Source organism: Varanus komodoensis, unplaced genomic scaffold, assembly GCF_004798865.1.
Source record: "Varanus komodoensis strain SLA01 unplaced genomic scaffold, ASM479886v1 scaffold23, whole genome shotgun sequence".
Classification (NCBI taxonomy): domain Eukaryota; kingdom Metazoa; phylum Chordata; class Lepidosauria; order Squamata; family Varanidae; genus Varanus; species Varanus komodoensis.
The window spans coordinates 18,869,535-18,892,993 of NW_025335627.1; the positions used below are offsets into that span (position 1 = coordinate 18,869,535).

General features: G+C 42.9%; 1 protein-coding gene across 2 annotated transcripts in view; it reads left to right on the forward strand.

Annotated features, from left to right (window-relative positions):
• Positions 1-23,459, forward strand: part of LOC123024237 (collagen alpha-2(IV) chain-like) — a 238,633-nt gene that overhangs the window by 145,302 nt on the left and 69,872 nt on the right. For both annotated transcript variants that reach the window (XM_044431658.1, XM_044431659.1), the window contains exons 18-22: positions 1,886-1,952; positions 4,573-4,674; positions 7,868-8,023; positions 10,695-10,787; positions 22,859-23,022. In XM_044431658.1, coding sequence (XP_044287593.1) covers positions 1,886-1,952; positions 4,573-4,674; positions 7,868-8,023; positions 10,695-10,787; positions 22,859-23,022 — 582 coding nt within the window. The remainder of the gene's footprint in view (positions 1-1,885; positions 1,953-4,572; positions 4,675-7,867; positions 8,024-10,694; positions 10,788-22,858; positions 23,023-23,459) is intronic.

Below are 23,459 nucleotides of genomic sequence, written 5' to 3' on the forward strand. Positions count from 1 at the left end.
GCCCCCTTGCCGCTTGACGTCTCAGGCTGGGGGTCCTGCTGGTCCCCGGAGGCCTCATCAGCCCCAGCCTCCCCAAGTGGAGAGAACCTCTTTCCCAGCTCCAGATTGGTGCCAGGAGAAGGAAGAGGCCATGCTGGCCTCCTCCTCCTGTGGGTGACATACCTCCATGTCTCCGCAGCTACTCCTCCCGTGGCCTCTCCCTCAACCCTCTGTCCAGAAGGGGGCTGCTCCGGGGGGGCCTGGAGAGCTCTCTCGGCCCTCAGGCACCTCACCTCCTCTTCTAGCAGGGTCACCATCTTGCACCGAGGGCAAGTGTATCCCTGCCTCTCCTGGGGGAGAAGGGCGAACATGTCGCAGCTGTCACAGCGGACAACAACACCCGTGACTCCTGCCAAGGCCATCTCCTGGTCTGCCATCGGTATCCCTTCCGAGACCTTACCTTGGTCCCCTGCCTTGTTTGTGCAAAAGAGTGTTTGTTATGACCATCATATTCTCTTGACAAAGTTCTGCCAGCCTTTGCCCTGCTTCATTTTAATACTCCAAGGCCAAGCTTTCCTGTTATTCAGGTTAACTTTTGGCTTCTTACTTTAGCATTCCAATCCCCCATTATGATAAGGACATTATTTTTTGGAGTTAATTCTAGAAGGTGTTGTAGGCGTTCACAGAACCAATCAGCCTCTTCAGCATCGGTGGTTGGGGCATAGACTTGGACTACTGTGATGTTGAATGGTTTGCCTTGGATTCAAACTGAGTTCATTCTGTCATTTTGGAGATTGTATCCCAGTACTGCTTTTCCTACTCTTTTATAGACTATGAAGGCTACTCCATTTCTTCTGAGGGATTCTTGCCTGCAGTAGTATACCTGATGGTCATCTGAATTAAATTCACCCATTCCTGTCCATCTTAGTTCACTGATTCACAAGATGTCGACGTTCAGTCTTGTCATCTCCTGTTTGACCAAGTACAGCTTAGCTTGATTCACAGAACTTACATTCCAGGTTCCTATGGAGTATAGGTCTTTACAGCATTGGACTTTCCTTTCACCACCAGATACATCCACAACTGAGTGTCCTATTGGCTTTGACCCAGTTGCTTCATTCTTTCTGGCACTACTAGTACTAGCCCTCTGCTCTTCCTCAGTAGCACATTGGATACCTTCCAATCTGAGTGGCTCATCTCGCGGCATCATATCTTTTTGCTTTTTGGTACTGTTCATGGGGTTTTCATGGCAAGGATGCTGGAGTGTGTTGCTATTTCCTTCTCCTGTGGATCAGCTTTTGTCCATCTTGGGTGCCTCTGTACGGCATAACTCATAGCTTCATTGAGTTACACAAGCCCCTTTGCCACAACAAGGAAGTGATCCATGAAGGGGATGAAACTCCTAAGATACATTTAATGTGTTGTTGTTGTGTACTGCCTGAGGCAATCCTATGAATGAAAGCCAATCCTATGAATGAATGCCCTATCCTGTGGAGTGGCTTCCTTTGTGGAGTCAATCCATATTTTATTTGGTCTTCCTTTTCTTCCTCCACCTTCAACTTTCCCTAGCATGGTGTTCTTCTCCAGGAAGTGTTCCCTCTGATGATATTTCCTAAGTAGAACAGATTTAGTTTTGTCATTTTTGCTTCAAGGGAAAGCACTAACTTGAACATTTGATTTAACCATAATGTATCATAATACATAGTGAGAACATTCTAGCCCACTTGTGAAAAACAGAGAATAGAGAGAAACTTTAATACTTTATGGGAATGGAAGGTAATCTTAGGAAAAATGACTGGACCTTTGTCATGAGGAAGGAACTTTGTGCTTCTTCCATTCATTAGTATACTGACAATAACTTTGAACTTCAAAGTAAGACTGGTGAATTAAATTTGCATTTACACAGGGAGAGCCAGGAGATAGAGGTGTTCAAGGACCACCAGTTTATGCACATCGCCCCACACTAATAAAAGGTATGATGTTCAATGTAGTTTGATGCTGTTTATAGCTTTTCCAAATTAAAAATGTGGTGATGGGAAAAATCATGACATTCTCATCATCTCAGCATGGATGGCAAAATGATAACAGATGACAAAAAAAAGACAGATGTGCTCAATTCCTACTTCGGCTCAATCTTCTCCCAAAAGATGATATGGCCTTTCTGATGAAGAAGAAGTACAAGCTGAAGGAACAGAATGGAAGGTCAGGATTGATGGGCAAATGGTCAAGGATCATCTGATTGGAATGGATGAGTTCAAATCTCCAGGGCTCGATAAACTCCATCATAGAATCATAAAGGAGCTGGTGGAAGAACACTCAGAACCACTGTCTATGATCTTTGAGAAATCATGGAGGACAGGAGAGGTGCCAGATGACTGGAGAAGGACTAATGTTGTCCCTGTCTTCATGAAGGAAAAGAAGAAGAACCTGGAAACTATAGACCAGTCAGTCTGACATCAATCCCTGGAAAAATTCTGAAATAAATTATCAAGCTGCCAGTCTTCAAACACCTTGAAAGCAATACAGTGATTCCTAGAAGCCACCAGGGATTCTTCAACAACAAATCCTGCCATAATAATCTGATTTCAATGTTTGATTGGGTAACCTCCCTGATGGACTTATGGGAATGCTGTGGACATAGTATTTGACTTCAGCAAAACTTTTCAGTGCCCTGGGATCTCCTGATTAGCAAACTAGCAGAAAGTAGACTAGATGGAACAATGATGTGGATCTATAGTTGGCTACACAATCGGACTCGAGAAATGCTCACCAACAGCATCTTCTCAAACTGGAAAGGGATAACAAGTGGTGTACTGCAGGTTTCCATCCTGGGCCTAGTGCTCTTTCACATTTTTATTAATGATTGGGATGGGGAACATTTATCAAATTTGACAATGACACAAAATTGGGTAGGATAACTGATACCTTGGGGGGAAAAACAATGTTCAAGGTGATCTTGATAGATTGGAGTGCTGGACTAAAAACAACAGAATGAAATTCTGAACCCAGGAAAAGGTGGCCAATTGTACTGTTAGAAGATAAGGGATACTTGGCTCAATATTGCAAGTGAGAAGGATTTTGGATTTGTTGTATATCATAGAATCAGAGAATAGTAGAGTTGGAAGGGGCCATGAAGGCCATTGGGTCCAACCCCCTGCTATTGCAGGACACCAATTTTCACCATCCAACTCAGATGGCTGTCCAGTTTCTTTCTGAATGTCTCTCGTGTGGGAGAGCCCACTACCTCTCTAGGCAGCTGGTTCCACTGTCATATTGCCTCTGACAGAGAGGAAACATTTCCTGATGTCTAGCCTGAATCTGAGTTGTCACAGCTTGACTTGATTATTCTGTGTCCTACACTCTGGTATCAGCAAGAAGAGATCTTGACCTTCTTCTTTGTGACAGCCTTTGATGCAGTTATAGAAGGATACCATGTCCCCCCTCAGTCTTCTTTCTCAAGGCTGAGCATGCCCAGTTCTCTCAGTTGCTCCTCTTAGGGCAGTGTTTCCAATGAGTCAACAATGTTACGTAGCTGCGAAAACAGCAAATTATTTTTTAGGTTACATTAACAGAAGAATAACTTTGAAATCACATGAGGGTACTAGTTCCTCTTTACTCACCACTGGTTAGCCCTCATCTGGAGCACTGTATCTAGTTCTGGATCCACAGTTTAAGAAAGATGCAGGCAAGTGTTCAGAGGGGGGCATCAAGGATGATCTGGGGACTGGAGACAACACCTTTAAAAAGGAGATGCTGAAAGAACTGGGCTCTACAAGGACTTGAAAGGTTGTCAGAAAGAGGAAGCCAGGATCTCTTTATCATCTCAGAGTTCAAGACACAATGGACTTATCAGAAGCCAGATTCTGGCTGGATATCAGGAAAAAATCCCTGACTGTTAAAATAGTACAGCAATGGTACCAACTACCTAAGGAGGTCATGGGCTCTCTCACACTAGAGGAATTCAAGATGCATTGGACAGCTATCTTTCAGGGATGCTTTAACTGGAGTCCTGCACTAGCAGTGAGCTGGACCCAGTGGCCTCTGACCCCTTCCAACTCTAGTATGATCCTGGAATCTCATTATTATTTTACGTCTCTTTCATACAAAATGCAAATTAACAGATGAAAAAAGATACTATATTTCCAGTTTAGCTAATAGTTGAATTTTTATATAGTCAGTTGAATTTTTATACATATGATGATTTGAAAAAAAAGTTTATCATCTAGTCAGTAATATATGGGACCTTAATTTCAGGCATTTTGGCTGATGGATATGTGCCAACAGCAGAAACCTGAACAGGCAGGATGGAAACCATGCTAACATAGAAACCACCTGTTCATCTGTTTGGGACATCCAGGTTAAAAAAAATGAACTGTGCTAATCACACAGAGTGCCTAAGCATGACTTGTGAACTCAATCAGGGCCTTAGTTTTCCAAAAACTAATGGTTAAAACTTACCACAAAAATGATCAATCCTAGGATCTACTCTTTTGGCCATTCTGAGAGTAGGCCAAGAGGCAGACATGAGGACTGCATTGCTGGTGTTTCACCTGTGTCTGTGTGGTTTAAACTGCATGTTTGGGGATGTTTTAGGTGCAAGAGGTGACTGGGGAATCCCTGGTGTTCCTGGGCCTGAGGGAGACAGGGGTGAGCAAGGCAGTCCTGGCCTACCTGGTCTTCAAGGATCATCTGATGGTAATTTCCTGATACTTTCCTTTATTCAATTTTTACTTGAGGAGAATAAATTCACTTTTCTCTATAGATTTGTGGGTTTTGTTTTTATTTGTTTTGTTTTAGGTTTTTTTGGGGGGGTATTTGAAAATTTCCTTCCATTCCCATCTTGTTCCTCTTCTCCAAATCTGCATGAATGCACTCATCTGCTTTTGGCACGACTACACAACTAGCAAGAACAACAACAACACCATCAACAAATCTGCATTGTGCAGACTTAGTGATAAAGATTGGTTAAGGCAGGAATAAGGAACCTCCGGCCTATAGACAATCATGCCACAAAGTTAGGATTTCAGTTCTTTTCAGCATTGTGATTCTACCACTTTTCATCTTCCCCAGAAATATTTTTCTTAAACTCTGATGTTCTAAACCAATGTAGATATATTGGTAAATTAAAAGACTGAGTACAGCTGAATGGGAACCATGTGAATAAAGTCAACTTGATGGAGTGACATAAATGTCACCACTGCTGAGTTATCAAGCTATAATTCTATACAGAACAAGCTTGGTAATTGCCCTGTCAGATACAGCTTTTAAATATCAGGCGGATTCAAAGTAAGATCTTCCTCATCTATAATCTAATAGTGGGTAAGGTAGCTGATTTGGCATGTATAACAAAGCCCTGGGTGGGTGATTAGGGAGGAGTTATTCTCTGCCAGTAGTACCAATGAGAATATTGGTTTAAAACCTCAGGGGTTGGGATGAACCCTTTCAGAATCTGTCTCTCTAGCATCCACAGATTTCCTTTCATGCTGAGTCTGGTCCTGCAAAGCAATTTGAGCACGAGGAAGTCCACGAATGCTTGCAGACCCGATTGCATTGCAAGCAGATTTGCCAGGCACCATTCCCAGAGAACAACCTTCTTCCCTTCCCATTACTTCTGGTAGCTCCAGACATGGATGAGGGACACTGCTTGTGCAGCACATGGGGCTTGATTCCTGGTGAGCATCCCAACGAATGCTGGAAGCTCTCACCAGGAACTTGAACTCAGGGCTTCTGCAAAGCAGATGGATTCCCATCCCCAAACAGATTCCTCTCAGATCCCTTGCCAAATCCTAGTCTTATCTAGTTTAATATGATGGATTTCAGTTAGTGCAACTTTAGGATATCGATAAGGTGCTCAGGCAAGTTTGTGCAACCACTTCCATACTGGATACTTGCCCCTTTTAACAAAGTGACTGGGAGAAAATAACCAGTTAGGCTAGGGAGTTGACCAATGCCCACTTTTGAGAAGGAATGGCCCCGCTGCAATCTGGAACAGGCAGGAATGAGACCACTCCTGAAGAAATTACCCCTGGTCCCGGAAGATCTCAAAAACTTTAGGTTGGTGGCCAATATTCCTTTCCTGGGCAAGGTCCTTCAGCTGGTAATTGCCATCCAGGTCCAGGCACGCTTGAATGAGACTGGTTTTCTTCACCCATTTCGTGCGCACAAACAAGCTTGGTCACCTCTGTATGATTATTTATGTTGTGAGAGTAACCGAGGGAGTGTGACTCTTGATTTTCCTTGATTTTTTGGTGGTTTTCAATACCATCAACCACTGTATTGTCTGAGTTGAGAGTGTGGGGATCCTGCATTCCAGTGTTTTCATTTTTCCTTCATGGGTCTGCTTGGGAAAATGGCCCTTTGAAAAAGACTGTTCAGCAGCATGGATTGTCTACATTAAACTACTGAGTGGGGTCATCAGGAATTCTAGAGTGTATTGCTGTCAGTATGTCGCTAACACACAACCCTAGTTCTCCCTTGTCAGGTGAGGCTGTGGATGTGCTAAGTCAGTGCCTCACTTCAGGAATGGACTGGATGAGGTCTAATAAACTGAAACTCAATCCAAACAAAGTTGAGATGTTTTTATGAGTGGTTCTTCTGCCCAGATGGAGGGTGTTCAGCCTATTCTGGATGGCATTGCACTCCCCCTGAAAAAGCAGGTTCAAAGCTTGGGGCTTCCGCTAGAGCCGTCATTATTACTTGCAACTTAGGTGCCCTAAGTGGCATGAAGTGACTTTTACCAGCTTTAGCTGGTGCTTAAGCTATGCACCTGTTGAGAAAGGGCTAACTTGGCATCAGTTTACTGTGCTCTGATTATATGCAGATTAGATTGTGGGAATTTTTAAAAAATGTTTCAAAGCTTGTACAAAATATGGCAACCAAATTGATAACAGGAACCAAGATGTCTAAACATATAACAGCAGTTATCACATATAATACTTGCACTGACTTTTCCAAATTTCATTCAGGGTGCTGATTTTGACCTATAAAACCTTAGATGTCTCTCTTGCTAAGAAGCTACTTGTACATCGCAGTCACTATTTCAGGACCTTCGAGCAGATCTACCAAGGGAAGGCCAGAGTGTGGCAGCAATGGAGAGGGCCTTCTTAGCAGTAGCCACCCCACCTTTGGAATGATCTCTTCACTGAGGTCTATCTGGTGTCACTGTTAGTAACTTTTTCGTGCCAAGTAAAGAATGCCTTCAGGCATTTAACAGCATATACTGGAATTTTAATGTCAGATATTCTGTCAAAATCCTAGTATCTTACTGTAATTTTTTTTGGCTGTTTTAACATTTTGTATGTTAAACTTTAAGTAATGTTTCATAATTTTTGGTGAAGCTTCTTGAAAAGGTTTGGCTATGGTGTGGTACAGAAATAAAAGTAATACATAGGAAGCCCTTGGTTACCAGTTGTCAATCTGTTTGATTTAGTTACTTGAGTCAGAGTACACTGGAAATTGCTGCAGTTTGGCTTCATATTTGTTCTGTACTTACCAGAATGAATTAGAGAGAGGCAATATTAGATTCATTTTATTAAATAATCTAAACATTTCAACAAAATACAACCATGTAGGCTCCTTATATAGCTCATTAGCATAAGAAATGTTTTTGTTTCCATGATCTTACTAAATTACTCGTAAGAGGGGGTAGTGTTGCTTGTTATTTCTTCTTAGCAGAGAATTAGTCTCAACCTAAAACTCTTAAAAGTTTTTAAAAAGAGATATTTCCATCTAAGTTCCGCCTAAGCTCTCACCCAGCTCAGCTGAGAGGTACAGGCTTGATCAGCTTGCAAGGTGATAAAGAATCTGATATGCCCCAAACTTCAGAGCTTTCTATAGCACCAGCAGCATTTTAAAACTCTTGTATTTCTGTCTGTTTTCCCCATTTCAGATGCCTCTTCAAGAAGAGGTTTACCTGGAGAAATGGGGCCCAAGGGCTCTGCTGGTGACCCAGGACACCCAGCTATTCATCCAGGTGCCCCTGGTTTAGATGGTGAGCCTGGATCACCTGGCTTGCCTGGCTTGCCTGGCCCCCCAGGAACTCCAGGTAAGAGGCTGCAGCACTGGTAAATGATTATCACATTTGGAAAAATGAATGGCGTGATAGTGCTTTAAATGAATGCTTGGAGAAATTTCCTTAATTTTGAAAATCTTTGAAAAGACCAATGGGAATTTGATACTTTCAGCAATATAACTTTGAACTTTCAAAAATCCTAAAGCAGGGACATTGGTTAAAAAAAAAACAACCTTCCAGTAGCTCTATTCTTCTTTCATTTAGTCCTTTAAAAAGATTAAACAAACCAGGGCAATACTCTAATTTTCTTCTTTTTCCTCTACGATTGTCATTCTTTTTCCATTGCTATCTTATAATTTCAAAAACTAGAGAATGTGAGAGGACAGAAAAGCACTTAGGGATACACCTGAGGGGAATGGTATCTTGTTAATTTTCTGTCTGTATTTTTCCTTTCTTAATATAAGAGTGTTTCTTAATGAGAAAGTCATTGTTTGATGGACAGCTAATTTACAGAGAACAAAGAGAACAAACAAAATTAGATACCAGCAAGGCATGGCAGGTGCAGAAGCAAAGGCAGAGTCATGAAAAACAAGGGTCAGATACAGACAAAGCATAGTAGGTCCAAAGGTGAAGGCAAGGTCAGGAGCAGGCAAGGATCAAATACCAATGAGGCATGGCAGGAGCAGAGGCAAGCCATGGGAGAACCACAGGCAGGGGAAAGCAGGGTTAGGAGCAAGGTGAAGTTAGAGGGAGCACAGAACAGGAGTGAGATTAAGCTGGCAAGATGGGATCAAACTGCAGGAAAGAGCAGCATTAAGAGAAGATGAGTTAAGGCATGGTTGAAATCAAGGCAAGACTAGGAGAAAGCATTTTAAGAGCTTTGACAGATTTTGAAAAGCCAATTACACAGCAGAATGATCATCTGCTGGGACGACTTAAATTGTTATTACAGTATGACACTGAAAACCATTAAGATAAGAAAGGTGTCACAATTTGGAAGCAGAATCTTGGAGAAGAAATATCACAGTGCCAGTGGGAAGCTCTTTGGAAGAAAGTTATTAAATTTACTATTAGTCAAGCATTAAGAGAAAATTGGTGTGTTTTATCAAAAGATATTTTAAAAAATAGGTAAGAATTATAATGGAAAATGCTGGAAATGTAAGAGGGTGGATGGGACTTTATCGACTTGTGAAATAATGAAAAAATGGAAACTGATACATGCAGAAATGCAGAAAATCTTTAAAATTAAATTTCCCATTAGTCCCAAGAATATGCTTTTGAATATAGTGTCAGAGACCTTTTCAAAGAGTATGTCAGAGTTATTTAAGTACAGTGGTACCTCGACTCAGGAACGCCTTGGTTCACGAACAAATCGGGTCACGAACAAAAATTTCTGAAAAATTTTTACTTGGGTTGTGAACACAACTTTGGGTGGCAACCAAGATCGCAGCCATCTCCCCCATCCCCCAAGTGGGGAAATGGCTACGATCGCAGTTCAGTTGTGCAGGGAAGGCATGCGTGATCAGAGGCACACTGCTGCAGGATAGATGGGAGCAGCAAAGCAGAGCTTTGGCTGAGAGATGGCCGAGATTCTGCCTGTCTTTCCTGCAGGAGCGTGCCTCTGATCACATACGCCTTCCCTGCATGAATGGAACTGCGATCGTGGCCATCTCCCCCCCCCCGCCCCCGAGTGGGGAGATGGCTACAATTGCAGTTGAGATCTCTCAGGTGGGGGAGATGGCTGCGATCTTTGCCATTGTCACTTTGTTTCACATTTTTCTGATTTAAAAAATGGTTACAGAACAGATTATCCTTATTTACATTGAACCTTATGGGGAAATTTAATTTGGCTCACGACCAATTTGGGTTACAACCAGAGTCCTGGAACAGATTAAGTTCGTGAGCCAAGGTACCACTGTATATGACAACTGCAGCAAGATTCACAATTGCTTCTAAATGGAAATCATTGGAGCCCCCAACAATTGAAGAATGGTGAAATAAACTAGCAGAATATGCTGTGCTGGCAAAGTTAACCAACTATGTAAACAGAAGACAGTTAGAAGAATTCAATGATAAATGGAAATTTTATCATGCTCACTATAATTAATGGAATCTGAGGGGAGTCTGGAAAAGAAAAAAATCAGTAGATTTGATGCTATTGGAAAATTTGGTATTGTATATATTTATAATTTATTTTTTCTGAGTGCTGAAAGACAGGAAGAGAGATAGATTTGTGGGGGCTGAATGTTTAGGCTATATTTCTATAGAATTCCCTTGGCAACTTTGTTCATTTTAGCTTGCTTTGTTCATTTTAGTTTGTTCTGTTTCACATTCTTTTTGTGTACTTGTTTATGTTAAGAAATTTTTAAAAATCAAAGAAAGAAAGAAATCAAGACTAGACAAAACTTATGTTGTTGTGGCAAGGCTGAGTAGCACAGGAAAGACTTTATAGGCTCCAATTTTTATAGTGCTCCTGGTCCTGCAGGCCCTTGCAGGCTGGAAGTGTGCTGCTTGTCACCACAGGGAGCTGTGTCACAGCTTCAGGTCCTGATACATAAAAAAATCTGAAAAATATAATTTCTATGCCCTACACATTTTTCCTTTGGAGCCTAGGCACAGATACCAATATGATATGCTAGCTTTCTTAAGAGCTACAAAACCATTTCCGTCTCCATCTAACATAACTAGTTTTTCCATTCTACAGATTATATTGTTGGGGTGAAGGGGCTCCCCGGGCTACCTGGTGCTCTGGGCATTCAAGGTTATCCAGGGCAGCGAGGACTAAAGGGAATGAAAGGTAAGGCTGTGTCCAATCCTGTGCTTCAATGTCTTGTCTGCTTCTGATTATTTGTCATGCTAAGGGGCACAATCTACACTATATCCTGGGATTTCTCACCTTCATGATTTATGCTTTACTTCCAATTCCTGTTGCCAGAAGGTTTGTATCTTAGGCTTTTTCTTCAAGCTATCTGGGTTTTAATTGCTTTTTAAAGACTTTTTAAACCTTTACTTTTCTTTTTGGAGAAGGGTGCATAAGATTTTGTAGTATGTTTAAAAATCTGTTAACTCTCTATACTTATATCCATCTATATACTATGTTGATTTGATTCTCTATTTCTCTTTAAAGCAGTGTTCCAATGAGCTACTGTATAATCCCAGAAAATATCCCCCACCCATCCTTATTGGGAACAAATATTTGCTTGTTGCTTTTATATCCCACTTTTCTCTAAGAAGCCCAAGGTGACTTTCATGATGCTCCACCTTTCCATGTTGTCTTCACTATATCCCTGTGAGGGAGGTTAGACTGAGAGTCAGTTACCCATTGAACATTATGGCCAAAAGTATGGATTTAGTTCTCTCAACCAGACAGGATCTGAAATTGTAGAATTTCAAATCCTGTCCTTTGTCCTAGTCAGATCACTTCCTGTTGAATTTAGGCATCTAAATTTAGGCATCTAAATTTAGGCATTTAGGCATTCTTCAAGTAAGTAGGTAGGTAATTTAAATCAACCAGCCCTGGAGGCTAATGGAATCTTTTGGATTCATAAAGGCTCTAGAGGATGTTTTGGCTGGTGCTTCTGTCAAAGTCCTAGTCACTCCTTGGAATGCAAAGGCAACCCAGGTGCCCTCTCCCCCTGAACAAGCTCCTTTGTATACACATGAGTTGGGGGCAATAAAGGAGACTGAAGGATGGCTGGAGCATGGATGGAAAGCTTGTTACCAAGTCTCATCTTGTGATTGTGATTTTAAGTTCTTCTTATCAGCTTCAAACTGGATGGAGATAGCTTGGTCCTGAAAAATACCTGTTTGGATTATTAAAATGATCACATGTTTCAACAACCCATGACTTGTTTAAGTGCGACAAAACTTTGTTTGCTGTAGGCATTCTTGAACCCATGATCAGTTCTTTGTGGTCTCTGGGACTCACACATATGTACTAGGCTCTTGCACAGAATAGAATTTGGAAGGTTCTGAATTTTAGGTGAGTGTTTTGGTGTGGATTTTGCTCCCTCCTCTGTGCACACTAAGGGTGTGGCTCCTGCCCTTGTCTCAGTTCCAAGTTCACTGCAGCGCTAGCAGAAGCAGGATACAAAACAGGAAAGAGGGTGTGTTTTGTTGAGTTCACATAAGGACTTGAAGAACCACAGGTATACATAAGTAACTTGTTTTTCTTTATGGTGTCTGTGACTTAACATATAGAAGACTGCAACGCTAAAGACTTACAAGTGAAAGGAGATTTCACACTAAAATGGGGCCTTGCCAAAGGAAGCCTCTTTCTGTGGTCTAATATCTGAGCATGTGGATAAACATGTGAATCCGGTTGAGACCATGTGAATCTGGCACATAGCTTTGGAATAGTTATTCTTCTGATGAATGCTGCTGAGACAGTGCCTGTGTAGAGTTTCCTTTCACCTGTAAGGGAGGTGGTAGATAAGCAAGGTCATTGGCCAAGTAAATAGTAGGGGTTATCCATCTATCCAGACACTTGAGGAGAGTCTGGAAGTCCTCTTTGGACCCCAGAGTGGCAAATGAAAAGTCTGGCATTCTGCCTGAAGGTGCATGTTCTTCAAATGTAGAGAGCAGGGGTCCAATGAGTGGGGTTTGGCCTCTAGCAGGAACACTGGTTGACTGGTTTAGATGAAATTGGAATACAACTTAGGTAAAAATGAACAACCTTATTCCTATGAAAAGTCAGGAAAAGTGTGTCATGCCAGAAGGCCCAAAGTCCCATGCCTTGTAAGCTGGCATAATGACCACCAAGAATGTAATCTTCATAGTTAGGAGACACAGGTCTGCTGTAGCAAGTGGTTTAAAGGATTTGGAGGTTGGTTGGAATCACAACATAGAAAGACTTCATGGGGGAGTGGTGGCTGTAGTTGGCGAGTTCAAATTATACAGGCTATAAAGAACCATTTGGTAGATGGATGGCAAAACCCTATTACTCTGTGTACTAGACTGTGGGAAGCTAGGATTGCAGTTTGATGTACTTTGATGGAGGAAAGTGCTAAAACCTGGTTTTAAATGTCAGGAGGTAATATAGGATGATAGGCAAACCAGCAGATGCTAGTTTTGTAAGAGTGAAGGATTGAGAGAGACAACTTCCAATATGGCACAGTTTGAACAGTCCAGTTCTCAGGTAAGTTAAAGGGGAATGATCTGGCTTTAAGTGGAGCTAGAGATAAGGAAGCAGTGCTTATCACATTGTAAATAAGTTATGCTTTTCCTTGTTGGAGTGGTCTTGTCCCAGCGCAGGAGAAAAGGCTGTGAAAGAAGGCTCTGAAAGTTTGTTTTAAAGGCTTGTGTGCCTTTGAATTTGGTCAGAATCAGTTTGTCTCAACTGCACTCACTCCTGGCATTGGTGTGTTTTAGCTCAGACACAAGGAAATTCCAGGAAAGACTTTACTTTGAAAGAACTACTTTACTTCAGAACTACTATATTTTTGATGAAATTCTTTTTTCTGGAGTAAGCTTTGCACTTCTGATTATGCCACTTCAGAAAGTTATATTCCAGATATATAAGCTGCAGGTAATCCACTGAAATTTTGTGAAACTAAATAAGCTTTTGGTCACAGCTAAGACAAAGGGACATTAAACTGCCCTTCCCTAAATGTTTCCTATCCATTGACATCCTGTGTTGTATAAGCCCTTTGAAGTAAATGGAATTGTAGTTCACCATAACTATGTCCCATTGGCTAATTTGAACTGAATATCAAAGACAAGATTGCAAGGACAAACATTTAACATTTAACAACTTAGGAGTTAACAGAGAATTTCACAGATAAGAGCAGGGGTGGGGGGTAAGGAAAGTTATTCTTTGTGGACTCTGTGCATCACACATATGTGCTGTTCGTGCATGCATGGAGTGGTTTTCAAGAAGATTCCAAAGCTGATTAATTAGTATTCCACGGGAGCCCAGCCCCAAACACAGTTAGCATGAGGGCAGGGCTCCCACTGAGACCTCAGTTCTTCTTCAACCACCACCGTGAGCACATTGGGAAGTTCTTCTCTACTTACATTGTGAGTTACTGTCTGAGATAACTCCTGCCTGGTCTGGTCTCTCTTCTTTCTTCTTGTTTTTATTCCTCACTGCTCGAAGATAAAAGAAAAGGGTTTTAAAAATTATATTACAACAATGGGAACAGTGGTATACCGCCGAAGCCCTATTTCATCATGCCTCAACAGGAAGACAAGATGGCGCTTAAGGCTCCGTTTCACAACTGTACCGAGTGCAGCAGCAAACTCTCTCCTACAGATGGCCATTCCCTTTGCCTGTTTTGCTTGGGAGAATTTCATGTTGTTGACACTTGTCTTCACTGCCAAGCTTTAACGAAGCAGGCGAGGAAACACTGAGCTGATCACTTAAAAGCTGAGCTTTAGAGCCATGCCTTACATGCGGAAGACCCACAACCATCCACCTTGGGTTCCCCTGCTTCTGCAGTGGACGAGATACTAACTCCTCTGCTGGCAAAAATTCCTACGGTGGCAAAGCAGAAAAAGACAGAAAAGAAAGCAAAACCACGTAAATCACTCACACTTAGTAAAGGGAAGCGGGGTGCTAAGAATGCCTGAATACGCTCGGAGTCTTCATTACCAACGGGCCTCCCATGTACTGGAGACACGGTGCCATTGCAAGACCAGAACAGACCCACTATTCCACTTCCAAAACAGTCACAGGACCCATCTTCCCAGCTTCCAAGAAGTACTTAAGTGTCAGAGGGAGAGATTTGTGAATTCTCCCCAGATCAGCTTTCCAAATCAGATCATCCCCCGGTACAGAAATGGGTCTCTCCTTCACCCTCAATTCCAAGTGTTTTTCTCCAATCTGAGCAGCAAAGGGGTAGACATCGCTTTCAATCCCCTTTGGCTAAGATCTCTCATAAAAGACACTGATTCCCCTCAAGACACCAAGGGGATTTTGACACTGATTATTATGTGGAAAGTTGGGGATCCAACGATTCCAGACAAGAAGGTTTGCATTGGAGCCCTTCAGGTTCAGAGCACAACCCTTTACCGGGTCCTAGTTTTCATATCCCATTAGATGAGCCTGCTCAAGACCCTGCCCAGATAATTCAATTCCTGGACAGATGATTCCCATTCTCTCTTATCTAGCCAACGTACAGACAGGACAGAATGTCACTTGGAACGAGGACAATATTGTTGTAAGCCGCCCCGAGGATTGGGCGAATGGGGCGGCATAAAAATGTTTTAATAAATAAATAAATATACTTTGATCTCAATAGCGTCCTCTCCAGACCATCATTCTGACATGCCACCAGGTGTCACTGCAACATCACTTGATTTTTCTCAGGCACCAGAGGACTCTGGACTCTTTTCCTCTCAAGTCCTCCATATGGCTCATAGTCCAGGACTTAACCCTAGGTAGGAGCCTACCAAAGCAAAAAACCCAGTCTTCCAAGCTGTTCATGCAGAGTCTGCTGGCCCGGTTACCTTCCCATTCTTACTGACCCTATTTGATGCAATCAGCCATGAGTGGAAATCTCCGGCATCAATAGCAACTCCATCTCACCAGTTCGAAAATATGTATCAAGTCCAGGAAAAGGATGCCAAGTTTCTGTTCCAGCATCCTTGACCAAATTCTATTCTTGTTGAGTCTGCTCAATCACATTCCAGAAGAGAACATGTCACTCCATCAGACAAAGAAGGCAGGTACCTCGATGCTCTCAGTTGCTGCTGCTTCTCATCTGCAGCCCTCTCCATAAAAATGGCTAACTACCAAGCTACCTTGGCTAGGTATTATGCTTTGGGACAGGATTGCGTTCCTATGCTCCTCACTACCTAAAGGAGCTCAGGACAAATGAAATTAAAAACTAGGCTACTCACCTGGCCAGACAGGAGATCCTCACAGCTTGTCACTAGGCAGAGGGCAGCACGTGTAACATAGTCAGAGCGATAGGTCTCTGCTGCTTTGCATGGCTTTGGTTATCGGGACTATCTGGCAAAGCAAAGGCAAGAATCAAGAATATGTCATTTGACAGTGCTGGTTTATTGTATGGACTTGGTTCAGAAGGTCAAGAATACTGCACACCACATGGGGCTTAATCAAACATCACCCCAAAGCCCATATGCTTCACTGAAGTGGCACAGATCTTCCTACATTTATCAGTTGAGGACCCCTGCCACCACTACTACAAGACATCATGCTGCCACCCAGCCTAGATGCCAGGGTTCCCTTAACATGGAACCATCCAACCCAGAGGTGCCAAGACAATTCCAGGAGACATCTCTGACTCCTTCAAATGTCTCTCATTTCGTCCCATGCGTTCAGTCACCGATTCCAGCCCTTTTTCCATTCTTGGGCTGCCATCACCTCGGATTCGTGGGTACTATCCATCATTGCCCATGGGTACCATATCAAGTTTCATAACATCCCTCGTTTTATGGTACCAAAATGAACTGCTCCATCACCTCCCCTCATAGAGGAAATTTCTTCCTTATTTCACAAGGGAGCTATTGAACTCACGCCACCAGAAACCTCTCGGTTTTGTTCCAGGTATTTCACAGTCCTGAAAAAAGATGGAGGCCTTCGTCCCATCATGGACCTCCACTTTCTTAACAAACATATTCAACCAAAGTGTTTCAGGATGGTATCTCTACAATCCATCCTCCCTCTTCTCTCCAAAGGCATATGACTCACATTCGTTGATCTTAAAGGTGTTTATCACAATTGAGGAATCCTACAGGCATTTCCTCCATTTCCAGATAAATAGCAAAACCTTTCAATTCACTGCTCTCCCCTTTGGGTTCCTGTGTGTTTATCAAGTGTATGGCAGTTGTTTGTTCCTTCCATCCATCTCCATGGTATTCATATATACCCCTACCTGGATGACTGGCTTATTGTAGCCCATTCTCATGAAGCCTACCTAAAAGCCACAGAATTTACTTGTTCACTCCTCTCTCATCTTGGACTCTACATTAACTTGGCCAAATCTCACCTCTGTCCTACCCTGTCAATCAACTTCATCGGAGCCAGACTTGAATCAATAATGGTGAAAGCTTTCCTTTCTTGGGACAGAGTGTCCACCATATCCAGAGAGGTCACCTCACTGATCGAAACTCCTTCACCAACTACCAGATCGATCCAACACATCTTCGGCTTGATGTCTACGGTGATCCTGTTTGTCCCACTAGCACGACTATTTATGGGGTCTCTTCAATTGTGGTTCCTAGCATCTTTCAATGCTGCAGTCCAACCACACCATACCAAACTCTTGTTTTCCACCTCAGGTCTGGAAGTCCGCATATTGGTGGACAAAAAGAGCCAGCACAACCGTTGGTGTCTCTTTCTCCCCTCCAGGCTCTCACATTATTGTTGTAACATGCCTCTCTCCTCAGATGAGGGGTTCATTGCAGCCAAGCCACCATTCAGTCCAGGTGGAGCCCCCAAGAAAGTCGCCACCACATCAATTTCTTGGAACTCTTAGCAATCAAGAAGGCCCTCATTGCCTTCCAAACTTATGTTCAAGGTCGTCATGTCAGAATTCTCACAGACAATACCACAGTTGTGACATATATAAACAAACAGGGCAGAACCAGGTCAAACCAAATGGCATCTCTTGCCACAACATCTGGCTCTGGTGCATCACCAAATGGACCACTTTAACTGCCCTACATGTGGTAGATACCAGCAATGTTCTTGCAGATTCCCTGAGCAGGACTTTTACCAGGTGTCACAAGTAGGAACTCCACCCCACAGTCCTCCAAACCCTGTGGAATCATTGGGGTGTGCCTCAAGTAGACCCATTAGCTACCAAACACAACATGGTGTGTGACCACTTCTGCTCAAGAGCTGGCCTTGGGACTCACTCCCTCAAAAACAGAAATGCCTTTCTCCTATCCTGGAGCAGGAAACTATTCTATCTGCTTCCCCCATTTCCTCTGCTTCCAAACGTTCTTGCAAAGATCTCTTGAAACCATACCAATGCTATCCTCATCACTCCTTGGTGTCCCAGACAACACTGGTTCCCCCTTCTGCTTGACCTAGCTAACAAGACTTTCTGTCATCTACTACACAGAGACAACCTCCTCTCACAGGATCATGGCAAGACTCTCCATCCCAACCTGTCCACCCTTCACCTCACCACATGGAGAATTCATCAGACTCAGTCCCACTAATGGACATTCCTCCTGACATTAAACTGGTCTTAAGCACTTCATTTAAACCATCTTGCAGGTCATACAATGCAAAGTGGGCAATGTTTATCTCCTTTGCAACCCAACATAACTTCTCCCCAGCTGCAGCCTCTCCAGTTCAAATCCTTCTATTTTTTTAATCTGTTGTACAAGAAGTGTATTTCTTATTCTTCTATCAAAGTTTACATGACTGCCGTTTCAACCTTTCATGACCCTGCTCAAGTACACTCAGCTTTCTCACATCCCCTGTAAATTTCTCAAGGGGATCCTTAATCTAACTCCTCCTCTCAAACATCCTCCTCCATCCTGGAGTTTGTCTGCTGTCCTCCATGCATTCACTAAGCCTCCCTTTGAGCCCATGTACTTATGCGATCTTTGCCTTCTTTCTTTGAAAACTGCCTTTTTAGTTGCTGTTACTTCTGCCCAAAGAGTGGCTGAACTTGCCGCCCTCTGAATTGACTCTCCATATACCATTTTCCATAAGGATAAAGTTGTTCTCCAATGTGGCCCTACCTTCCTACCTAAAGTAGTTTCTTATTTTTGTATCAATATATAATTCTACCTTCATTCTTTCAGAACCCCTCTACTCCTATTGAAACCACTCTACATTTCCTGGATGTGAGAAGGGCTCTTGCCTTTTACAAATCAAGAACCCAATCTTTCAGGCAATCTCAAAGACTATTCATTCTATACTGTGAACTGTGCAAATGAAGCCCAGTTTCCCCTCAGAGGCTGTCCAGATGAATTGTGCGTACCATATGCTTGGCCTATGACCTCTCCAGACTCCAGCTTTCTGTACCCATCAAAGCTCATTCCACTAGAGCTACATCTGCCTCCACTGCACTCTATGCTGGAGTATCCCTGACTGACCTCTGTAAAGTGGCAACTTGGTCAAGCCTGTTGACCTTTGTTTGGCACTACCGCCTTGATCTTAGATCCAGAGAGGACTGCACCTTTGGCAGACCTGTCCTCTTTGCTATACTTCACTGAGTGACACCACCCTCCTCCTCGAGGTAAGCTCGCCAGTTGCCCATATGTGTGATGCACAGAGAACACAAAGAATAGACAGGTTTCCTTACCTGTAGCTGCTTCCTCCTGAGCCTTTAGAGATTCTCAGTTTTGTGAGGTGTTGGTTGTAGAGTGGAGGGTTTTACCCATGATCGATAACTTAGATCAGGGTCTGTTGTGCCAGTTCTGAGATTGGTGGAGCCATGTTGACTTGAACTCTATTAAATACCAGGTCAGTTACCAGAGTGAATAGGAGTTTTATTTCAATATTGATAGATTTGGCCATTCGGAGGATTTGTTCAGCATTGGGCCTGATGCTGTCTGAGGAAAATAAGGGACAGTGATTTCATAATTAAATGACAGAGAGCAATAGTAATGGTAATAGGCACAGTCAAGTTTTGGCATTTCAGGGTGGTGGCAAACCATGATGCTGAGGATGCTGAAGATGTACACAAAGAGTGTTAGCTGGAAGTAGGGTAAATGATAAGCCTCAGGTGTGAAGTACTGTGGGGATTCACCACCAGGCATAGAAAAACATCCTGGGAGTTGTGGTGATTATGGACAAGGAACTTCTCTAGTACTGGTGTTGGTGGGTGCCAGCCATGTCAGCTGGAAAACTATACAGAGCTCTCTGGAAACCATCTGGATCCATTAGCCTCCAGGGAGGGACCGTCTTAATGGGTCCTCCACCCTTGTGAAGAGGAAAAGCTGCTGTAAATCTAAATTTCAGCAGGTGGTGATCTGACCATGGCAAGGGATTGATTCAAAGTCCCCCATACTCAGAGCACCATCCTGAAATCTGGCTGAGAAGACCAATTATAGAGTATGTCCTACCACATGAGTTGAACCAGTGACATGTTGGGACAGTCCCATGGTTGTCATGGTAACCATGAAATCCAGAGCCACCTCAGATGGGGTGTGCTCAGTATAAATGCTGAAGTTGTCCATGGTCTGGGAGAATGCAGTGTCACATCTGAGACCACCTCCATCAACTCAGGTAGAAAGACTGATGAGTTGCAGCATGGGCAGTGCACCAGCAGAATCCCCAATCTGTCCCACTGGCCCAATACAAGGTGCAAACATTCCAGACTAGTGGTCAAAAGGACAAGGATGCCTGGAAAGGGAGATAGAATTCCTTTAAACCATAGCAGCCCCCATCCCCATCCCTCACATCTACCCTGATGCTGAAGCAAATAGAGATGGGCACAACTGGGAGATACTAACTCCTCCTTCCTGTTTACCAACCCAGATCAGCAGCCTAGAAGGTTTCACTACTGTTTTAAAAACTTCTATATTATTACGGTTGCCAACAATCCTAACCCTTACCCAAGTGCTCCAGAAGTCTTCCTGTCCTCATCAGCAGACCTTTTTCCAGCATCTGCCTCCCATGTTCTCAGATTGCCCTTCAGGTCTTGTCTTCCTGTTCTTGTGGCTGCTCTTATTCCTGGCTTATTCCTTAGGCTAACCAGCCTCTTGTGAAGACATATCCTAACTACTCTTCCTCAGGCAAAACTCTCCCAGGCAAACTCCCTCTAGATATTTCTCCATAACTGCTTATATATGCTCTTGACAGAACATTTCAGGCAATCATCTTTGACATGGCCAACATCCTATCACTCTAAATCTGTTCAAACTTAGAACCAATTGGCATCTTTGAAATGTTCAGTTATTCTCCAATCAGATGGTACCAATTTCAATCATTCCTTTCTATACAATAAGACAGAAACCTGACTTCATATTGCTATTTTATGAGCACACCATATTTACAGTGTATTTCTCCTCAGGCACAAGCCTCTAATAAAAGGCACACATTTTCTTTCTACTGTTAACCCTTTTGTTCAAGTGCTATCTTTAAAAAAGCCAACTACTTTTTATTCTTGGTAGTAGCAAAATTTCCAGACCCATTTTTTGTTAGGGTAACTACAGCTAAATGACCCAGAGATGCTTGGAAGTGATAACATCCTTACTTTCTCCCCCTCCAACACCACTCCAGTCAGAAGGAAGAGTCAAGCTAGGCTTGAAGAGAACAACAGGATCTGTTTGGGAAGCCAAGTTGCACATAAGGCTATCCTACCTTGGCTGCAAGCCGTTTTGGCTTGATGGTTGTGCAAAGAACCTACAGTGAGCCCCACAGTGGATCAGGCGCACTGTAATTTGTTGGTCCCCTCCTCTTCTCAATCCTCCCACAGTAATCCTGGGCATATTGTGGGAGAAATAAATCTCTTAGTCTTGCCCCACTGACAGTAGGAAGCCATTTCAAGGTCACTCTGGCTTTTTTCCTTTTAAACTTTATTTTCTTTGAAGACCATCAAATGGGGTTGTCAGTAGGGTACTTTTTGCCTGGAATATATGGGTCCTAATCCAAATCTCCAAGCTCCCACTCAAAACTTGTTTATTAAAGTGACCAGTGATTTTGACAAACAGCTGACAAAAACTCCTTTTCCCAAGAAAAGCATGTGTGAGGGAGGGGGTGATTAAGTTTTACACTTTCCGGAGCACCTAGCGCTTTCCTGAACACCTAGAGTATCAAGACAAAGTGCAACATGTGCACCTTATGGAAACTAAAGTAGGAGGAAGAAGAGAGATGAGGATCTTTCTGTGGAGGGGAGAAGTCCTCCCCCAAAACCCCTTATCACAGCAAAATATCACTCAGAGCTCTGAGAAATCAAAAATATGAGACATAGGTCCCAGTCATGACAGCCCCTCCAAGGTTCATATCTGTCAAAACAAGGATTACTGGCTTCTGCAACCTAAAGGAAAAAGGGTTTAAATGTGGCAGCAGAGGAGCCACAGTGAAACTGAAATGATTTATGGGCAGCAATAGGAAGGTGGAGGAAGCCAATGCCAGCTGCTCCCAAGTGCGGCAGCTACTAGTGTTAACTTGGTAGCCGCATGGAAAGAACAGCAAGGGCTTTTTGCCACATTTCCCATAGGGCTCAGTAGCCAATTCTCCCAAATGGGGTTGGACATCCATGTATAGATGACACAGACACTCATAGTGAGTGCAAGCCCTAAACCAGCCCATGTGTTGCTTGAGTAACTTCAAGCAATCCTGGGGAATTCAGTGCAGATACGCTTGCAGAATTCATCATGGGTAGCAGCCCACAGTGTTTTGTTACATGATGCAAACCCACTCAGAGAGACACAAAGGTAAGTGAGTTGAGTTAAGGGGCCTGTGCAGTCTATAAACAATGGGTTACAGAGTGGAGCTCTGATAAGGAACAGTAGGTTTGGCTGTTGGAATGTTTAACTTGTGTCTCTGCCCATCTGAGTGGGGTGGTGTAACGTGCTGTCCTGCAGCTGCTGCAGGTTGGACTCGATGGCCTTCATGGCCCCTTCCAACTCAACTATGATCCTCAGCCTGTATAAGGGCTCCAGTGATCTCCTTCCAAAGCAAATAGAAAATGGGCCAGTGCTGTGCCCCTGAAACTCCTCACCACTCAGAAATGGGAATGAATCGTAGCAATAGGCTTTCAATGTAGATTCTGTTCCTTTAATGTTGCAAAATTATTTGGGGAAATGTTTTTATTAAGTAGTCTCACACTGAAGGTTTGTTTCTTGGGTTTTTTTGTGGGGGTTCTTAGTTTTTGTTTGTTTTGTACTTTCTCAGTTGATTTATATTTCTTACAAGTATAAATTGAGATTTTGTGTGATGCACTAAAACAAGTTTGGCTTCACTGTACCTCCTCAAGCATGTATTTTTTGCAGGTGAGGCAGGAGATTGTAAATGTGCTGATAGTACTGAAGGGAAAAGGGGTCCTGCCGGGCCACCTGGTCCACCAGGTTTTCCAGGTGCTGTGGGACAGCCTGGAAGAAAAGGCGAAACTGGAGATCAAGGCCAACATGGAGTTCCTGGTTTTCTTGGTGCAAAAGTATGACATTTCTGTAGTAAATTTACTAAACATCCTAAGCACAAACATAAAAAGTTAAATTCTTTAGAATTTATTTTACTTACTTATTTTGAATATATATATGCCTCTTTTCAAGGAAAAAAAATTCAACATGATTTACAAATTAGCTTGCAACTGTGTTTCTATAGAATTGTTTACACTCTTATCAAGGGTGGGCTTCCACATGTAGACATTCTGTCCTGATAAAGTAACAGCCTTTTCATCTAGTTCTGACTGTCACAATATTGGTGGTAGAGCCGAAGAGTAATCCCTCCTTGAAAGCACAATTCCTCTAACTGAATCTGGGAGCAGAAAAGATGAGACCAAGACAGATTTTGGTGCCTAAAATGATAGACCTGTTCCTGGGTATATTTGACCTGCTGATTCCAAAAATGGCACCAATTTTTCCCTGTCAGCTC